Below are 20,382 nucleotides of genomic sequence, written 5' to 3' on the forward strand. Positions count from 1 at the left end.
TAGCCCATATGAGAGAAACTGAGGAGTGAGTGTGTGTGGAGAAGCAGGTTTGTCTGTACCTTTGGCAGTGTGGGCTCCCAGTGCACTCTTCCATCTTGGCTGCCCCTGTTCACTATGCTCCTCTGGTTATTTAGTATCTGCCTTTTGTCCTCTTGCTGCCTCCACCCTGGGTATGCTCAGCCCCTCTGGCAGGGTCAAGGGATCGCCTTGCAGACCTCTTCACATCCCACTGTCCCACATCCTCTACAGCAGTTGCTTGGCAAACACTCAGAGCAGCCTCAGCAAACTCCCACTTACCCAAAGCACGTGGCCACCAAAGGAAGCGGACCAGTCCCAAACTCACCAATCTTGCTTGCCTTCCCCCATTCCTTTTTTCCTGGGCAAAACAGCTGTACTACCTGCACTGTTTGATTGCCCTTTGTTTGTTATATGTGCTCTCACTACAGAGATAGAAGCATTCATCCTGTTTTGCTTGAAGTGCAGAGATACCCTGTGATGGTTGAGTGTAGCATCTATCTGCCTTTTTTATATACATTGTGTCTCCAACTTGTTTAAATTAAGTGTGGGAAACTACATACACGGATGTGGTAACAGTGTATATGATTACTAATCATCAGGAAATGATAGTGGCATAGTGCCACATACACTGTTCTCTAACATGTCCATATCTTTTTTGACCCTGTGTTTTAAAAGACACAGTTCTTATTTTGCCCGCTCCATCCAAAAATTGATGCATTAATAGAAAATGGGGACATTGCAAGGAACATCATGTCCAGGTCAGCAAAATTACTATAATACTTAGAGAAAAAGCTGCAGAACTCAATAGTGTATTACAGAATGTTTGCTTCACTTATAAAAATTGTTATCTATTATCCTTATTTTCCTCCAGTACAGTTCTCTAGTGTTTGTTCTAGATTTGGCTAAGTTCAGTAGTCTATGTCTGCATTTTAATTGGGAAAAAAGAATAAATTGCCACACACTAAAATTTTTCTGACTATAATAAGCCTCTGTAATAGGACAGCAAAGACATCCTTTTATTTTGTTTGTTTTTTAAAACACAGTCAGTAGAAGAAAAGAATCTGATTAAAGGAGATACTAAGACACCTATGCAGTGCAAAGCCTGATACTGCATGATGTGGTGCTACCAGCCTCTGGAGACCTATTTTGACTATTTTAAGCATTTAACAAGGTAAAATTGCACTTCAGGTTCCAAAGGAGCTGAAAAACATTGAACTACTCTTTGGATTCTGTTTCTCCAGTAATTTCTTAGTGCATAATGTGGACAGATCCAAACAAGTAGCTGTCTCAGAATACCTTTTGTTTGCTGGGGCTAATTTGATGCAGAGGTGATTGCCTTGCAACTGAAAACGCAGATTACGTGGTCAAAGACATTTCTATCTGATAGGATTTAAAACAAACAAATAATATGTGAAAATGTCTAGGAAGGGAAAATAGAGCCCTAGAGCTTCTGTATACGCTGGTAGTAAGTAGTCTTTTCTTCGTGTCAGTAACATAAAGAGCTAAAAAAGATGGTAGCTATTTGCATTATAGTCTGTTAATAATGTTACAGTTACATGTATTTTAGCATCATTATAAAGTGTTCTTAACAGTCTCTTCGGACTTTCAGAGATTAGGTAACTTCACAGTCTTAAGAATCTGATATCTGGAAGAGAATTTCTTTGATTTTTGTGTGGAAGGGTGGAGGGAGACTTGGTCCAGGTCTGTCCTGGGTGAATTAGGCTGCTCACAGACTGTCTACAAGGCTTCCCTGTGGACTGGGAGACAGGCAGGCTTTGAGTCTGCTTCAGTTTTCAATCAAGGCCATTTTCATGTATTATATGATTATATCTGTCCAATAACACTAGTCTGGAAGGATGAGACCACTCCTTCTTTAAACTGTGGAAATCAGACTCTCTAGTCTTTCTGTGCTGTATATCCAGCTCTAACGTGCAAGTAGATTATCTCTGGGACTGGTGTGGCAGCTTGGGGTCTGATGGCTGTCTTAGATTCTGCAGGGTAGAAAGAATGTGTAAACCAGAGCAGTAAGAATAGCCTGAATGTGAAGTGATTCTGCGATATCATGCTGCAAGTAAATGGCTCTATGCAGTCTGTTGGAGCATTAGGTGGCAAAAAGTCCATTGCAATTCCATATACTCTCAGTTGCTACCATACAGTACAGCATGATAAGCAGCAGCTTTTCAGATAAAGTATTTTTTGCTTAATTGTTTTCTTTTAAGGAACAGAATTTTTTGAATACCTTTGTTTTGTTTTAGACATAGACGATGTGTTTGGTTTTACCACTGACTTATCCAAGCACACTAAAGAAGCACCGACTTTTACTGTGCAACAAATGAAATCTGTTTATCTGCTCATCTTTTAAAGATGGCTTTTCTGAGAGAGATACCAAACTATCCCTAAAGTATCCATCTTTGCACACATTTTTGCTTTGCTAAGTAATACTTGAGATTCTTTACCTAATACAGTATCTCTCATATTTAAGAGGAAAGTTTTTATCTGGTGTCTCTTCTTATTCAGGCAATATACTAGATAATTTGTATGTCATCATTTGTAAGCTGTATTTACACACAAACTTGCATCTTTTTTATAAGCCTGCTTTAAATGATCACTCATATTCAGCGTAAGCACCTCTATTGAGATTAAAATGATGTTAATATTCGAAAGGTCAAATATTCAAAAGTACCATGTGTACCATGTGTGCTGGGGGGACATTTGAACTGAACTACCACACCCTGGGGATAAGCATATTGGTTTCTGGTGCCTGGCTTTATTAAGTGACATATGCTTTAACCACTTAATTTAATCTGGTAGCACAGTCATTGCTCTTGAGCTTTGATACATTTATCATTAAACTCGTTTAACGCCTTTAATGCCATAAACACAAGTTATTGACACCAATGGTAAAAATCTCCCCTTCTTTCTCCTGCCTTCTCCAACCTCTTGTAATGTAACCTTTAGTTTAACATTGGGGAAAGAAAAGGACTTAGTGAATATCAAAGTAGGCAATAGTTATTTAGATTTCTGATAAGCATCTTCCAATCATACATGTATGCAAAGCTTAGCAGTGAGTGACATGCAGCTCTTATGCCTGATGAGTTGTGCTCCAGGCAGTGCTGTCAAAAGTGTGTGTGTGAAACTGCGCATTTGAGTGGGTCCTGGTGAAAAGTACTGTTCTTACTAGGGAAAAGGTGAAAGTCATCATCAGCCTTGTCATCTTCACCATCATAACCTGCTACACTGGCAAGGACACCAGGGGGAGAACATTTGTCTTGAGACCCTGTTGCATCTACTCCCTGTCACCATGGGGCAGAGTTTTTCCTATTTCTCTTCTCTCCCACTTTTTCTCCTTTGTTTTTTTAATTTCCAGCTTTGAAGTCTATGCATGGTATGGATCCCACGAATAATTTTTTTGACCTTTTAAGCCAATGTCAAGGAGCTCTAGAAATTAAATTTTCATACACTCTTGATTTTGGAAAAAACAAACCACACACCTACATCCACCCCCCAATCCCCACTCGCCCTTCTATCATTCTTCAGCTAGGTTATTTTTAAAATAAATTTTGATTTGAAAAATTATTCACTACACTGGAAGAGACTTAATTAGAAAATCCCTGCTGTCTGTTGAGTGCTTTCAGTTATTCTGATTAATCGGATACTACCACTGTGTGGAATGATTCTACCACAACTTGGGAAGTCATTTGAACAATATGATGCTGCTTAGGGGTTCCCAAAAGATTGATTATAACTGAGACCATCACAGGAGCACATAATAAAAAAATTATTTCCGTGCTTTTTTAACTCAGTTGCAAAGCCTGTACAGAACTGGAATAAAGACTGAAATCTGATTGTTGATATGGAAATGAGTTGCACAAAATTACTTTGGTCTATGGAGAAGACAGCAGGCAGGCCAAAGAGTTTTCTTACATCTCCTTTTTCCTGTAGCCTTTTGACTCTCTTTTGTTGCTAAACCTACTGAGTGCAATCAGAGATTTTTTTTTTTTTAATATTTGTCTTTTTGGCATGGTAACTACTGCAACAGCAGCAAGTAATAGGAGTTGCAGATACTACTAGTGTGTTAGTAGTCATAAGGGAGTCTTAAATTATAGAATTGTATTGTAGCAATACTTACCCAAGAAACACACTCTAGAAAGTGCCACAGAGGTCAGTGAAGCAGTGGGGGAACCTTGGTTTGACCTTAAGTATAAATGAGAGCTTTTGATTTCTTGTTTTTAACTTACTTTCTTGTTAGGAAAACCAGCCATAGAGATAGGTACCCTAGCTGGAATAGAAAGGGAGCTTCTCTGGTCAATGTGAAAAACCCCAAGCTTTGTACAGGTTAAGAGTACATCTTGTGTGATATGTTTGCCATATTTTTGACGTTCCCTCTCTTTTTAGGTGGAGGAAAGTGGCAGCACACAATGTTTAATCTCTTTAACTGGAAAATAAAGGGACATAGGTCTGAGATGCAGATCAGAGACAGGAGGCAAGCACACCTACTGTGACTGTGTGCCCAGTTCAGAGCTTGAATGCAGCTGCCACAGCCATGGGGAGGGACTGGGGCTCCCAGGTGAGGCCAGTTGGGATCACTAAGGCTCTCGTCAGCCTGTGTGAAATTCACTTTCCCACAGAACTGTAAACAGCGCGTGTGCATGTTAATACGTGACATCATATCTGTGTGACGGTATGTCTGCAGCCCTGCTGTGAGTGTTAGTGGCAGTGGTCAGTGCTTCTCTGAACTCCTTTCTGGCAGATCAAGGATGGCCTCTTTCTGCCTTTCTTGCGCAACTGATGTTCCTACTTAAAAAGTGAAGAAAAGTGATAGGTGTGGTAGTTTGCTAAAAACCTGTCAGGCAGTGCAGCCAGATTTGTAATATGCTTCCCTCTTCTTGCTCTGGTCATTCTGGCACAATAAGGGAGAAAAGTATACTCTGCTCTCTGCAACATCTTTCACCCTCTGGTAGCTGGTAGGAGAAAGCGATGGAGTTTTTGGTGCGGCTGTTGGCATGGCTGTTGCTGGAGCCTGGGGCCAGCATGGCTGGAGAGGTGCTGTGGGCACTGAATCCCCCATGCCTGGGCGAGGAAGCCAGCGCCGGCCGCTTGGTTTGCTTTCCTGCTGTTGGTCATGGTGAGGGCTGAGGGAGATTCCTGTGTTCTGTTAGCTAAGAAGCAAAGTGGTACACCGGGTAACAGGGGGCGCAGAAAGAGCAGTATTACAATGAGATGTAGAGAGAAAGGGTGTAGGAGTGGAAGAGGCTCTTTCTGCGTAGACATATGTAGGAGAAAAGCAGATGGGATTGTTACTCAGAGCCCCGATGCATTGGTGGTGTTTCAGCAGGAGAGAGGGCGCTTCCTGTATCATCTTCTGTTGGAAAAAGAGACATTTTGCTGATATACTTTCAGCTATTACCATTAATCGCTGTCTTAGGTAAATAAAGCTGCTGACCTCCCTGTTTTGTGGGATGTTACACAGGTCATATGCTCTTGCGTGTGTTGGCCTAGTTCATGCTAAAGGCCTTGGTTACTTTTCCTGAAGGTCTTCATAGGAAGATTTATGTGGAAATTAGTTAACAGAGTAAAATGTTTTCAAAATAGAATAGAAAAAGTGCTCAAAAGTTCTAAACGTGACTTTATAACTGGCTATCCTTTTAATTGTTTACTGCTGCTAACAAGGACAGCAGTCTATATGTTTTGGTAACATCTGAGTTCAGGAACCATTGGCAAATATGAGTTTTCCTTTATGGGTCTAACTTGGACCTCAGAATGGTAACATACAAAGTATGGGAGTTTGCTTTGTTTTTCCTTGCACAAAGGAGTAGGTGTCAAGAACCTCAGTGTCATGCCTGGAGCAATGAGACTGCTTTGTCCCATCTGTGTGGACTCAAGATAGAGTGGAAAGATGCTGAGGTGTTTTATCATCCTTTGCATCCAAAGGTATGAAGTCACAGATGTGATTTGTGCTTAAGAGACATGCATTCAGACTCCTTATGGCTCTTTCTTACTAAACCAAATCTTTTTGGCACGTTGCAGTACTGAGAGGGCTCATTTTGTAATGTTCTTTCATTCCAGCAGATTAATGAAGTTTGGTGTGCCCTAAATTTCCAAAAAAAGAGAGATGTTGATCTGCCAGTTTAGTGTTGTTAAAACGTTTTTCTGCATTTATGTAGGTTTTTCTTGATAAACGAAATTTTTTTCCTTAGAAAATATGGTTAAAGCTATAAATTTGTAAATTTTCAGTTTTGCCAGGGTAAAAAAGAGGTTGCCTTTAGTCAAGTTAGTTTATTTTCAGTGTTTATATTAATTGAGTTAATGTGATTAGAACTAAGCCTCTCTTGACCTAGTACATAATGCAAGACTATTTTGAAGGTACGGAGTGAAGAACATGAGAGAATTCTGTACTGTTGGATTGTTTTATGTTCCCCTGTATTTTATTAATGCATTTTTTGCTAAAGATCACAAAAGTATAGATCAGTTTTGTCCGCAGAAAGCAAAACAGAGAACTGCATGGTTATGGCCCATTTCCCTAAGCCCAGTGTTATTCTGGGTTTAACAGTACTGTCTTGCAGTGGACCTGCAAACAGCATTGTTTCTTGCTGGGAGGATTTTGAGGAAAGAAAAGGGAAATCAGTTATTAAAAGAGTAAAAGAAAGCCGACTGGAGAGTGGACACTATGGAAGTCCTGTAGAGGAGTTCCGCAACAGATGTTGGACTGTAGAAAAATAAGGGAGAGGAAATCCAGGGAGAGTCTCAATCGAGAACTGTTTTTGTAAGTGAAATGCTTAATCAACAAAATCTCAAATTTTCCTGCAGGCTTCTATATGTTTTAAGAAAAAAACAAAACAAAACAAACCCCCACCTCTTGCATTGTGTCAGGCCAGAAATTCCACCGTCATCTTAACAGTGAAGCACCTTACCTGCCCTGAGCTATCCCATTGGAACACATCTCTTCTCTTTGGCAAGTTGGAATAAATCTGATTTGTTTCTGTAAATTCATATTTCTTCAGTGAAATGCCACACTTTCGTAACTAAATGTAATATTTTTCCATGTGATTTTTTTTTTTTAAATAGTATATGATTTAGGGTCTTACTGATTTTTTCAGTTTATAACTCATGATATTTCGTATGTGTTTCAGAGTCCCCGGCTCTACTTTTTTATTCCTAGTGAGTATTGTTTGAGCCCATTCACAGGGCTGGGAAGAGTGAAGAGAACTATTCATTACAGTCAGCTGTGGAGGGAGGGAAAAAAGCGTGTTTCTAAATATAATGTAAATTATTCCCACTGTACAGGATGTATTAGGCATATGTAATTTCTGCCTGAAGACATCTGTGTCTGAAGAATCAAAAGCAAATATGCCCAGCCGGTGACCTGGTGAATGGCTGCATGGTGAAACTATATAAAAAATAAAATTTTGTTTCTAATAAACTGGCACTTGGAGAAAGGGAAGCACAGGCAAACTGATGCAGGAATGCTATCAGATCTTTCTTATTTGTATAAAGCAAAAAAAAAATCACATGACTGTGGGGTAGGTCAGGAAATAATTTCTGCTCTATGCAATAGCTGTTACTGTAGTGTTTTTCAGTTACAAACTCTCTAATTTCAGTTGTAATGGAGGATGAAAATTGATGCTAATTTTTTTTTAATTAAGAGTGCAAGATACCCTCAATTTCCAAAGAGAAGATAAAGTCTTTCTTCCAACTACTAGTAATTACCACAGGCTTTTAAAATTTTGCTCTCTGTTAAGCATCATTCATTTTAAATTGTGTATATTTCTGTTTTTTTTCCTCAATAAGCCATCCAGGGAAAATCAGCTGGAGATGAATAAGTAATCATACATTTTAATATAAGGGCATTTGATAGATGTCACGGGTTGCCAAAAATTTTTCCAATGAACCATTTTTTTGGAGTGAGGTTTGTCTTTTAGCAGAGTAAGTTTTGCAAAAAAACCACCTTCCTCAAAATACCTTGAAAAATAATAAAGAGAGTTGGAGAGTTAGGAATGTAACATCCTGGTGTTTCAACAAGAGAAGTTTTTCCCGTTCATCGTATTGACCAAACCTGTAACTTTTTCAGTTAGTTTTTTCGAGAAACAACTGTAGTGGCTAAAGCCCAGTTTCTAACCTTTTTTGTGGCTTCCTGTTTTGTTTTTTTTTCATAGAGAGGGCTGCCAGCTCCTTCCCTGTAGCAATGCAGGGAGCTGGGTTCTGCTAGGAAGGCTGGATCACTAGAACCCTGCTCTGGAGGGAAGAGAGCAAGCAGAGGAAGGCAAACTGTGAGGAGAAGGATTTTGCTCGAGTATGGACTTTGTTTTGATTCAATTATGCACTGATTAATGTTAACAAAAATGTAAGATGGATGTCATACCCAGCTAATGGATTGAGTTCCATGAAGTAATTGACAAAGAACAACACTTCTTCATGTCTTTTTTTTTTTTTTGGATGACTGCATGGTAAATGCATTTCTTTTAGATAACTATCTCTGGTTTCCATGGGGATGTTCCTTCTGCTTGTTAAATGTATTTTTAAGAACCTTTCACATTATTTGAAGTATTGCTAAGAGCTTGTACTTCAGAACTATTTCAGCTGTTGATCAACACTTTGTGTCTGGCAGTGAAATTCAAGGAGGGTACAGCTTGGAAGAGGAGCAAAGTATTTTTTGGTGCTTTGAATCAGACTAATGCAGTCCGATAACACTTCCTGGTCAGAAAGGACTTCTGGGCAGCATGCTGTGGTGAACTGTTGTATTTACTTGCTCAGTGTACTTCCGTGCAACTTAATGTACTGTGTGGCTGCTTATCTATGATATTTCTCAATTAAAAAAATGTAGAGGACAACTTGAAACAACCATCTTTTCAATCTGAATACAGTAGAATGGGTATATAGTACATGGAGGTTTTATTGAATGTTGATAGTTATGCTAAAAACAGGATAAAACAAACTCTGCTTGACTTAGGCTTTTAATGTGTTTGTTTCTAATGTGAAAAAAGCTGCTTCTCATGCAGTGGTTACCTTTATTATTTCATATTTCTCTTTTTTACTTGAAGAAATTGTCAAAGGCACAGACAAGCTCCTTATGAGGAGCAGCTGAGGTAACTTGTTTTGTTCAGCTTGGAAGAGAGAAGGCTGAGGGCTGACATCACTGCAGTCTACACTTCCCTCAAGGTGGGCAGTGGAAGGGGAGGTGCTGATCTCTGTCTGGTGACTGGCAAGAGAACACAAGACAATGGAAGGAAGCTGCATCAGAGGAAGCTTGGATGGGACAGTAGGAAAAGATTCTTTACTGAGAGGTTGATTGGTCACTGAAACAGGCTCCCAGGGACGTAGTCACAGCACCAAGCCTTGCAGAGTTCAGGGAGTATCTGGATGATGCTCTTAGTCATATGGTTTAGTTGTGGGCAGTCCTGCAAGGAGAAGGGAGATGGAATCAATGATCCGTATTGGGTACCTTGTGACTTAAGATATTCTAAGGTGGATATTTATGTCCTGCTCAGTCAGTCTGTATACTGAGAAGGTTGTCAGCTAACATCAGGTGTAGTAAGGGGTTTATGTTGACATAGCTCATTCTCTGAGAAGACCAAAGATGTGCTTTCCATTTTTAAATTAAAAACACTTCATTTTTCTGTGTTAGTGGTGGAACTCCGTGCAACCAGTATGGGATATGCTTTGTCATATGTGAATGATTGTAAATGATACTCATGTCCCTGACGGAATTGACTTACAGGATATTGCAAGATGCTGCATTTTCCAGCTGCTTGTTCACTCCGGCTTCCCTGGATATCTCCCAGTTATCCAGATTGTTCCAGTACAAGCCTATTTGGAAGTTTAAATCCAAGGTTATGTAGCTCTAGAGCAGTTATCTAGCAGAAACACTTCAGAAACTAAGCCGTGGTAGAAAATGACAGCTTTGCCCACTGTGATGATGTGCAACAACCTAGTACAGTGTAACCCTAGTTGTAACCCAAGGAGAATAAGACTAGCGTCTTTCATGGGTTCATCAGTGAGTGACTAACACATACAGAATGGAAGAGAGCCTCTAGACATTGTGAAAAGATTCAGAGCACAACTGGTATAATACTTGTTGAATTGCCTTGTTGCTGGTAACACTGTTATCCTCTTCCATGGAAAGGAGTTGTTAAGGAAAACTAGGGAACAATGAAATGGCAAATGTTTGCAGTTTTGTTATGAAGCTTTTTATATTTAATGTTGTGCAAAGTTTCTGGTGTAATTTTTCCTCTGAGTGGGTGGCTTTGAGATGCATGAAGGGAAATACTTGATTTGAAGGCATCAGCAGGAAGACCTACCAGTCTCTACTGAAGCTGATCTGAAGATCATTTAAGCAGCTTATTAGTATGTAAGTTACTCATAGCTGCAAGTGAAAAAGAATGTTTCCCTGAGGGGTATTCACTGACTAATTTTCCAGTGTCCCAAGTGGACACTTCTGTCTGCTTATCCTTTTTTTTTATCTTTCAGGCTCTGACTTTATTTTGTCTGTCTAAAAAGTGCTTCCTTATCTTAGAACCATTATCTTTTTTTAGACTTCATTCTTTCTGTTTCCATTTAGGATTAGTCAGAAGCAGAGCTAATTTCATTTCCTTGTGACTCTCTGATGTATAAATGACAATATGACATAATTTGTAGAAGTAATTCAACAGCTGAGAATATAGAGTCTTGAATGAAGTTACCCTGCAGGACCCTGAAGAATAGCTCAGTAGTTCTCTAGAGGCTTCTGAAGTATTAATGAAAATGCCTCTGATTTCTTTTGTTTTTCCATTCTTCATTTATATTCGTTCTAATGGAAGTGAATCTTGCTTGGGAAGTAAGATTATAATATCACTGCAGTTGAAATTAGATGAAAGATTCATTAAAAAAAACCAAAACCAAAAAGCCCAGCTTCTCCCTTCTCCAGGACATTCTAATAATATATTATTACTGTGTGAGAAGTACTTCTATAATAGCTGGAGAGTTAGAGAAATTTTGAAAGTAAGTGGTTTGATTGACTGAATATCTCCTAGCAACTTAGAAAGCTTTACATACAACTGATTGAATACTGCCTGTGAAATACATTGTCAAGCCCAAAGCACCTGCCAAAACCAGGTGATGATTCCTTTCTTTAAAATACATCAAAGAGCAAAAATTTTACTCAATATTTTGTTAGTACACAAAAGGAATTAGCATAAGACATGACACAATATATAGAAAATTGAATCCCAAATGACATTCAAGTACTGCAGACCAAAATAGTAGGTCTGTGAGGTAGATTTTAAAGTTAGTATTGCATGCTTCTATTGAAGCAGAGTCCTGTTTTATCAAGAAGCTGAGCTAGACTTTCTCCTAGTTCTTAGTACTAGGTATAAACATTGGCCAGGTGAACAAGAGTATGATCTTGCTGGCATTTTATGTGGGCAGCAATGGGAAAACTCTACTCAGCAAGTAAAAGCTTGGGGTTTTTTATTGGTTAGAGGACAAATCAAGGCAAAGAATGAGTGTCAACAGAGAGAAGTGTGTGGGACTGCAGCTGCTTTTTTATATGAGCAGCTTAACATGCTGTTTTGTTTCATTGTGTCTGTTTGTAGGTGATGTACTAAAATGCTTACAAATCTGCCACATAAATCAATTACACTCGAAAGAGCTTCTGCTAAGAGTCAACAATATATAGTATCAACAACATATGGTTGTTGGTATGGTCTGCAGTAAAAACAATTCGACTGTCCTTGGAGGTGGGAAGCTAAATTCTACTTTGCATGCTCTCTGGCTGCAGCAGAATAAGTGGAGTTGTCTTGTCAAGCAGTATTTTTATTCTTGTGGCTATGTGCCGATTGTACTGCACAGTGTGTCTTCTGGGATAAACAAAATAAAGGAGAAAAATAGTGTCTGTGGAGTCAGGATTGGAAAGGTGGGATCAGGTTACGTGATGCAGAGTATGTGTGCCTCACTCAGCTGTGCTAGTGGAGATCCTCCTGCCTCCATAGATCAGAGGGTGAGAGCACCTGATCTAGACAAGCTGAGAAAGTTGGGGTTGTTCAGCCTGGAGACAAAAAGGCTCCACAGAGACCTCACTGCAGCCTTCCAGTACCTAAAGGGGACTACCAGAGAGCTGGAGAGGGTCTTTGTCCAGGGGCATTTAGTGCTATGACACAGGGGAAAGGCTTCAAATTTAAAGAGGATTGGTTTAGATCAGATATTAGGAAGAAATTCTTTATTGTGAGGGTGGCGAGGCACTGGAACAGGTTGCCCACAGACATTGTGATGCCCATCCCTGGAAGTGTTCAGAGCGAGGTTGGATGGGGTTTGGAGCAACCTGCTCTAGTGGAAGGTGTCCCTGCTCATGGCAGAGGGCTTGGAACTAGATTTGAGGTTGCTTCCAACCCAAACCATTCTGTGATTCTATGATCTTGCTAAAGACAGGTTTTTAAAGAAGGGAGAAAATCTCGTGAGTTTTGTGGTATCTTCATATGCATTAGAAAGAGCCCAGAGCCATATGCAGTTAACAACAGATCATTTACTCTTGTGATCTTGCTGTGTGAGGTAGAATCATAGGTAAATTTGTGATGGAGAATTTGTTTCTGTTGTATGATATTTCTTTGAGATCTGGATGGAATAAGATGCAATGATAAGGGAAAAATACTGTCATAACTAATGCTGGTTTTTTTCTGTACTTCTGCTTCACTGCCATCCATTCATTCTATTTGAAATGAATGGGTAGGGCTTGAATATTCAAAACAGTGGGTTGCATTCTGTGTGTATGACTGTGAAGTTATGTGCATCAAGTCCTTTTTTTTTCTGTTCTGCCTGTCCCATGTGTTTAGTTACATGTTATTATGTACGTATAGCATCTCTTGGGTGAGGGGGAAGGCAAATTTCTTCTGCACGTGGCTTCACGCAGGCCTGTCTGTGCCATTGAAGTGGTCAGTGGAAAGAAAAGCAAACTGCTGTGATACACTTACACATAGAGACAAATGGATTAAAATGACATATTTATATTTTAATTATATTTATATTTACTTACAGTGCATTTTTATCTTTAAAAAAGAATTATGCACTAATTATTCAAATATGAGCACTTTAGCCAGTTCCTGTACTTGAATACCCAGAGTGGATCATTTAATATGAGAATCAACATAAGCATCAAAAAATACAGTTTGGGTATTTTGTGTAGGCATTTGCCTCTGAATTCCCTAATTCATCCATTACCAGAAGCTGGAGCTCCATTACCAGGAGGAGATAGCTGGGGAATAGTTGTTTTCAGTCTTCTGGTTTATAAAGCTATTACAGACTTCATAGTTTGAGCAGTGTAATGATTCAATCAGTGATTCCTGACAAATGCAAAGAAATTATTTGCAGTACTAAGGAACATTAAATTCTGTTAAGATTATTGTTGTTGGGGTTTGGGGGTAGTTATTTGTTTGTCTGTTTGTTTTCCTTTGTTTATGCTTCCTGTCTCTACTCACAGGTAACACCATGGTGCTGTGGTCAACTTGCAGAACATCGCTACTTAAATCTGTAACAAGCCGATTCATTAAGAATTTGGCCTGCTCGGGGATCTGTGCCAGCCTAGTCTGTGTGCCTTTTGACATTGCTCTTAGTGCCAGTCCACACTGCTGCTGGTGGATCTATACGATGCTTTTCTGCAGAATTGCCAAGTTTCTGCACAAAGTCTTCTGCTCAGTGACCATCCTTAGTTTTCCAGCCATTGCTCTTGACAGGTAAGGGAGCAAATTTGTCATGATCCTGCACTTCCCTTTCTTCTTTCTCCCTTTGAAATATTTTTCTCCCTTTCGTATTGCCTTGCTTTTGTTCTGGTGCTCTGTTTGCAGTGTACAGTTTCTCTCTAGAATGTTTTGGGAGAAATATTTTTGTAACAGTGAAAATCTTTAGTTTTCAGTTTACTCTGGTACCTCTGGACATTTATAAAGGACTTTGAGACTACAGATTTGTCTTCAGAGAAGTTTTTATATTTTCTTCTGGTAATAATTCTTGGTCAGAAAGAACTTAAAAGCAGACAACTTCAGACTGTAGACGAGGTGCACATTTTTATCTGTGGAAATTGAAAGCCCTTACCTGTTAGAAGGATTTACCAATGCCTGGAGGTAGATTGTCCATCAATTTCAAATTTCAAATGTAGATTTGTTTTAAAAAAACCAAACAAAATTAATACAACCAGAATTAATTCAGAGAGTTTTTGTATGTAGATCAGTCTAAAACAAAAGTGGCCCTTTGGACTGGCTAAGTTTTTCAATGCCATTCATGTTGCAAATTATTATCAGTCACTGATCCCACCTAAATGCACAGCTCTATCAGCTTGACAGTGACTGTAAGTTAGGTATTCTTAAGGAAGGGTAGATACTGGTTTAATACAGGACACATTACTAAAACAGTAAACTTATATATGTTAGATAAAATTGTTGTAAGTCTGTTATCATGTCTCACTGCAGAATATGCTAGCTCTACAAAACCAAACTGTATACCTAATAAAGTGATATGTCTCTTACATGTTAATGTAAGTGATATGTCTCTTACATGTTAATGTAAGTGATATGTCTCTTACATGTTAATGCAGTATCACTATCTATAGTGCACACCAGTGTTGCCAGTGGAACAGCATCTTGTTTGCCCTTCACCAAGAAAACTTGTGATTTTCCTCACAAGAAGCACAAACTCCTACCACTTATAATAATAAGTGTGAAAAGTTAGGTCTGTCATGAAAACTCTGTGAGCTTAAAAATCCACAGCAGTAGTCCAGTAGTAAGCAAACAATGAATCAGTGTCTGAAATTTGACGTGCATGTCAGAGATGCACTTTTTTTTTAAATGCACACTGAATGTTCAGTGTGCTCAGGGCTTTGCTGACCACAGCTTGTGCAAAAGAAAACACCACTGTTTTTCCAATAGATGGATACATGTATTTTGTCACCAACAGCTTTTTCCAAATATCCAAAGAAAAAAATCTATCATAAAGCAGCTTTTAAAATTAACTATGAGTCTGACTGTTCAGTGTGACATATCTGTGCCTCCATCATGTTTTTTGAAATTTTGAGTTGTGTGCAATGTACTGTTCTAGTTTACAAGTAAATGATGACATCTTCAAAATAATAGTCACATGCATCAGCCAAAGTTATATAGTCTCAGTTATTGAAAGAATTGTTCACTACCAATAATGTGATCCTGAAGTTTCAGTAATAATTTTTTTTCTACAGACAGACCTGCAAAGGCAGACCATTGGGGTTTTTTTTCTTTCATAAGCAGGTACTCAGTTGAGAACCCAGTTAGGTATTTGGGACGTTATGCTCAGACAGCTCCTGTGAGAAGTTTTTCAAAAGGACTATGCTCATTATAGACTTCACCCTTTGCATTGTATCAATTATCATTTTATTTTTGTTTTGACAGATACTACTCTGTTTTATACCCTCTGGAAAGAAAAATAACTGATGCAAAATCCCGAGACCTGGTTATCTATATCTGGGCCCATGCAATAGTGGCCAGCATTCCAGTATTTGTTGTGACCAATGTCTTTGATATTTATGCCATGTCCACCTGTTCTGAATCTTGGAGTTACTCCCTTGGCCACCTGATATATGTCATCATCTATAACATCACCACTGTGATTGTACCAGTGGCTGTGGTATTTCTCTTTATGATTCTTATTCGCAGAGCACTGAGTGCCAGCCAGAAGAAAAAAGTCATCATAGCTGCATTAAGGACTCCTCAGAATACAGTTTCTATCCCATATGCCTCCCAGCGAGAAGCTGAACTTCATGTCATGCTGCTTTCTATGGTTATGATCTTTATTTTCTGCAGCGTCCCGTATGTGACTTTGGTGATTTATCGCACCATACTCAATATTTCAGATATTTCAGTCTTCTTGCTCCTCACTGCCATTTGGTTGCCCAAGGTCTCTTTGCTGGCCAACCCTTTGTTATTTTTAACTGTTAACAAATCAGTACGGAAGTGCTTAGTGGGGACAATAGTACAGCTGCACCGAAGGTTTAGCAGGAGAAACATTGTCAGCTCAGGTGGTGTTGTGGATGATAATCTGGAGCCCAATGTGCATTCGGGAAGCCAGCTTCTGGAGATGTTTCATATCGGGCAACAACAAATCTTCAAGCCAATGGAAGATGAGGAGAATGAGACCAAATCCATTGGCTCTGGTGACTTGCAGCAGAAGGAAATTCCTACCACCAGTTTAGAGATAGGACAGACTTTGGTTCACAGATTTATACCACAGACAGTTGCAGACTCTGCAGCTCAGGTGGCCCCAGCTGTGCCCACAGAAGCTGATCCGATAAATGACAAGTATTCCATGCAGTTTGGTTTTGGACCCTTTGAGTTGCCTCCACAGTGGCTCTCAGAAAACCGAAACAGTAAGAAGCGACTCCTGCCTCCTCTAGGGAATACCCCTGAAGAGCTAATCCAGACAAAACAGCCCAAGTGTAAAGCAGAAAGAAAAGTCAGCAGAAACAATAAAGTCAGTATTTTTCCCAAGGTGGATTCTTAGTAAGAGCAGGAGCTTGAAGTGACAGAGGAAGGTCACTTTCTATTATATATGTGATCCCATGGATCTTTATTATGTTGAAATTTGTTTCAGGCTGATTTTTTCTTGTGCCAAATATAATTTAAATGAACAAACAAAAGGAAAATGTATATGCAAGTGTTCCTTATTAATATGAAATATTTCTTGAAAATAATATATCAAAATATGGAAATTCTTAAATTTTATCTCTGAAATCCTTACAATGATACCTGTCTGATTAAATTTCAAAAAGTATATACGGCTTTGGGAACTCTGTATAGCTGAATTATGGAAATATGTCAGTCAGTTTTCTGGGAAATCTCTCATGCTGTATTAAAATGGACTGGGTATCAAAGTAACTTAATAGGAAAGGCTGTATAGAGCAGAAGACATACAACATGGGTAGTTCCTACTCTGGTGCAAATAGACATAGCAAGATTCTGCATATTTCATTAATGAAGTAAAATGAACTATTAAATGCATTTGTTTTCTGTTAAGCCCATTTATTCAATCAGTGTTAAAGCTTTCTGGATTTTTTTGTACAAATTAGTTACTAAGCATCTGCCAAACATCTAAAGTTTTTAAAAACCTAAACCACTGTTTTCTGGCATAAAACTTCCACAAAGCCAAGGATACCCAAATCATCATGTGTGTGAAACCTGAGAAAGACCTTTTTTGTAAAGACCCCAGATATATTCTTGTAGTTTTGAATAAAAACTGGATTGGAGATCATGCAGGACAAATCCTGACTCCAATAAACAAGTATGTATGTGCCAAGGGCATAAATAGAACACTTTGATCCTGTAATAAAGGGCATATACAAATGTTCCAACAGTGTAATGTATGCATTGTGTAAGTAACAAAGGCACAAATCTTAAACTTACCTGCTGATGCACTCTGCTGTTTTCTTATGGGAAAGCCAGCAAATGAAAGAAATGCGTTTGAAATGCTAGTAGCCTTTCTCTGAGTGTGACAATCTTAGTTTCTGAGTCTGTTTCACAGAGAGAGAGACTCACACAGATAGACACTGAGTGTCTCGGTGACAACTGAACTGATGAGTGAAGAAGCTGGTAACAGACCTCTAAAGGCAAAGGTTTATTAATGCAGTTTCTCACAATTGACAGAGGTAGAGAGGTTTTTCTTCTACCTTCACAGGTACAGATACCAACCATCCTGCTCCACTCATCTCACGGAGTAGACCACCCAGTCTATGAACATGAGACTTTCAAATCTGGTGCCTGATGCCTGAGTGAGCCACAGTCATGCCATCAGCACACCAGCCTTTCTGTGAGAACTCAGGCATTGTGCTGCAGCTTACCCCTCTTCATAACCACAGGCATATTGTCTTGTTTATAATGAATGTGAACTTTAAATTATATCTGTCTGTTAGGTGACCTAAAACTATTGTAACCCTGACATTTTAATCCTTGTTCAGTTGCAAGTAGTCTTTCATCTGCATTCACTGTTGTCTCTCTGGGTAGTTTCTTAAAAGCATAGTCTTACAATATCTGTTTATTCCTTGTGGTTTTCCTGTACTTTAGCCCTTTGCTGCATGCTGAACCGCTTCCTGTGGTTACTGTCTGTTTATGAAAGTAGTTTTCTTTAAAGCATACTTTTAACAGGACAAGGTGAAGAATCTTGACAAGTTCACGGTAACTTACTAAATCCAACCAGGTAATCTTAAAAGTGACAGAAAATTCTGCTGACGCAGAATTTGGAGATGTACCTTTTCTTTCTTTGACATATTTGAAGAAAGTCACCAGCTTCTGATGATTCCAAGGTGGTGGATTTCTACAAGGCATTAAAAGCAAATGTTTTAATAAAAATATATTTAAAGAAAAGTGTGTATGTGTAAAATAAGTTTTTCTCCATTTCCTCTTTGGTTTCAGTGCACTTCACTTTCTGCTAGTTTAAGAGCTTCTCAGCTTGGGAGTAAGGAGCAGTCTTCAAGGGGTCCAGATATGAGACAGTAGATATAGCTTGCCTGAAATTGGACAGAAGAAAGATTCCAGAAAAAAGTGGTCCTTCTGTGGCAGAGGTGGAAAAGTACCACAGCATGTATTTTTTTAAAGTGTCAATAAAAAGTTATTTAAATATATAATTAATATCCAGTGTCTCACAAGAACAAAAGTGAAGTACAAAGCAAAGCTGTGGGAATTTATGAAGAGAAAGCCTGGTGTACTTTGACCTGTGCAAATAGATTTAAAGGCTAAATCTTACTACATAAGAATAAACCTGGAGAAAATAAAGTTAAAACTCTTTATTCTACCACTTAGAGGGGGAAAATGGAGCACATATTAAACAAAAGAAAAAATAGTTTAAAAAGGATGAAGAGAGTATGGAGACAATGTCTATTTACTATTCTGAGATATCCTCAAGAAATACTGTTAAATTCAAACATCATGTAAAAATAATATAAAAAACCCCAAACTCAACAAAAAAACAACACAGTCCTTCAATACTAAATAATGCTATGTTGGGTGAATACTTGAGAGCAGTTTATTTTGCACAATGGGAAAACCTTCCACAGAAAAGCAGTCTTTTAGAAACTCTACAAGTATTCTACTGTAGAACAGATCTACTTGTTACTAAACTTCAATAATTTAATGAACACAGTTGTTCTGGTTTTAAAAATACACCTGTAGATAATGTTTTCCAGAAAAGGATGGCTATATTTCTGTAATGAGTTTTCTTCTATTCTGCTCCCTGTTTCCTGGGATAATAATTACTGCATCAGTGGACTATAAGTTGAAGAACAAAGAGGAAAGTCAGGATGTTTCTCCAGATCAGTTGATGGGGACTTAGAAGCTGGTTCCAACTAAGCAGAATCTGTCCTATAAGTTATTATGACAATAACTATGGACATGATTACATGCCGCACAGAACTCAAGTTGTTCCTCTTGTTCATGTCACCTGACCTTGCACTGCATAATTTGATAAAGAACGTAAACATTAAAAAAGCAAAATCCTCATTGCCATTACTGGCCTTGAATATTTAAAAACCTTAAATGCTGATGTAAATGTTAATTCTTCTATTTTTTGCTTCAAATCATCCTCTGCACCATCTGGAAAACACCACAGGTTCCTAACACCACTGTGGTATTGCATTAGCAATTGCAAGACTTACGTTAGAATTTTAACATACCTGGAGTTTAGGAAGGAGGCTAAAACACAGAGAGTTCACTAGTGCATTTCTTGTGTTTGTCTTCAGTTAACTGTAAACCACATTGCATTGTTATGACACTAAATAGAAGGAACAAAGTGCTCTCTTATTGGCAAAAGTGACAGTAAAATGCCATACTATAAGCATCAATGAAAACTCTATTACTTTGAATGAGATGCACTTAGTTTTTTTGAACTGTTTCCTGTAAACTTTTGCTGCCAATGAAAACCCGCTTTGACGTACCTGAGTATCAAAGTTAGTTGTAGGAGACAGTAATTTCGCAAGTTAATCAGAACACATGAATTAACCCCCTCATATTGTTTAAATGCAGAAAAGATATGAAAAGGGATGAGATTAGGAAGGCAATTACACTCCTCTATTAATTAGATTCCTTAATAACAGTGAATATTCAAGTAAAAAATGGTGACCACAGTAATAATTTTAACGTTTATTTTAAAGTGATTCAGCTATCCTTGTTGACAAATAAACCTGACACAATTAATGCAGGAGCCTACACAAACAAGACTAGCAAAAGAAGCAATAATAATTCACAGCAGAGAGACACTGTTTAGAAGGGTCAGTACAGTAACTCTTCTGTAGCTCAAACGGGCCCGGCACAGCCCTGCGGGGGGACATGGAGGAGGGGAAGGGCGCCCTTCAAGCAGCACTTCTCTCTGTCAGGGCGGAGTGGGCAGAGCTCC

General features: G+C 38.7%; 1 protein-coding gene across 7 annotated transcripts in view; it reads left to right on the plus strand.

Moving 5' to 3' along the window:
- The window catches only part of GPR176 (G protein-coupled receptor 176), a 39,291-nt gene extending 20,932 nt beyond the window's left edge, over nucleotides 1–18,359 (plus strand). For 5 of the 7 annotated variants that reach the window (XM_032689994.1, XM_032689990.1, XM_032689992.1 and 2 more), the window contains 2 exons: nucleotides 13,463–13,715; nucleotides 15,396–18,359. In XM_032689994.1, coding sequence (XP_032545885.1) covers nucleotides 13,471–13,715; nucleotides 15,396–16,503 — 1,353 coding nt within the window. In that variant the 5' untranslated portion in view covers nucleotides 13,463–13,470 and the 3' untranslated portion in view covers nucleotides 16,504–18,359. Of the gene's footprint in view, nucleotides 1–7,732; nucleotides 8,309–13,462; nucleotides 13,716–15,395 lie in introns of those variants that run through there. The other 2 variants (XM_032689993.1, XM_032689995.1) reach the window with 2 other exon arrangements.
- The last annotated feature ends 2,023 nt before the right edge of the window (nucleotides 18,360–20,382 follow it).

This window comes from Chiroxiphia lanceolata, chromosome 6 (assembly GCF_009829145.1).
Source record: "Chiroxiphia lanceolata isolate bChiLan1 chromosome 6, bChiLan1.pri, whole genome shotgun sequence".
Lineage (NCBI taxonomy): Eukaryota > Metazoa > Chordata > Aves > Passeriformes > Pipridae > Chiroxiphia > Chiroxiphia lanceolata.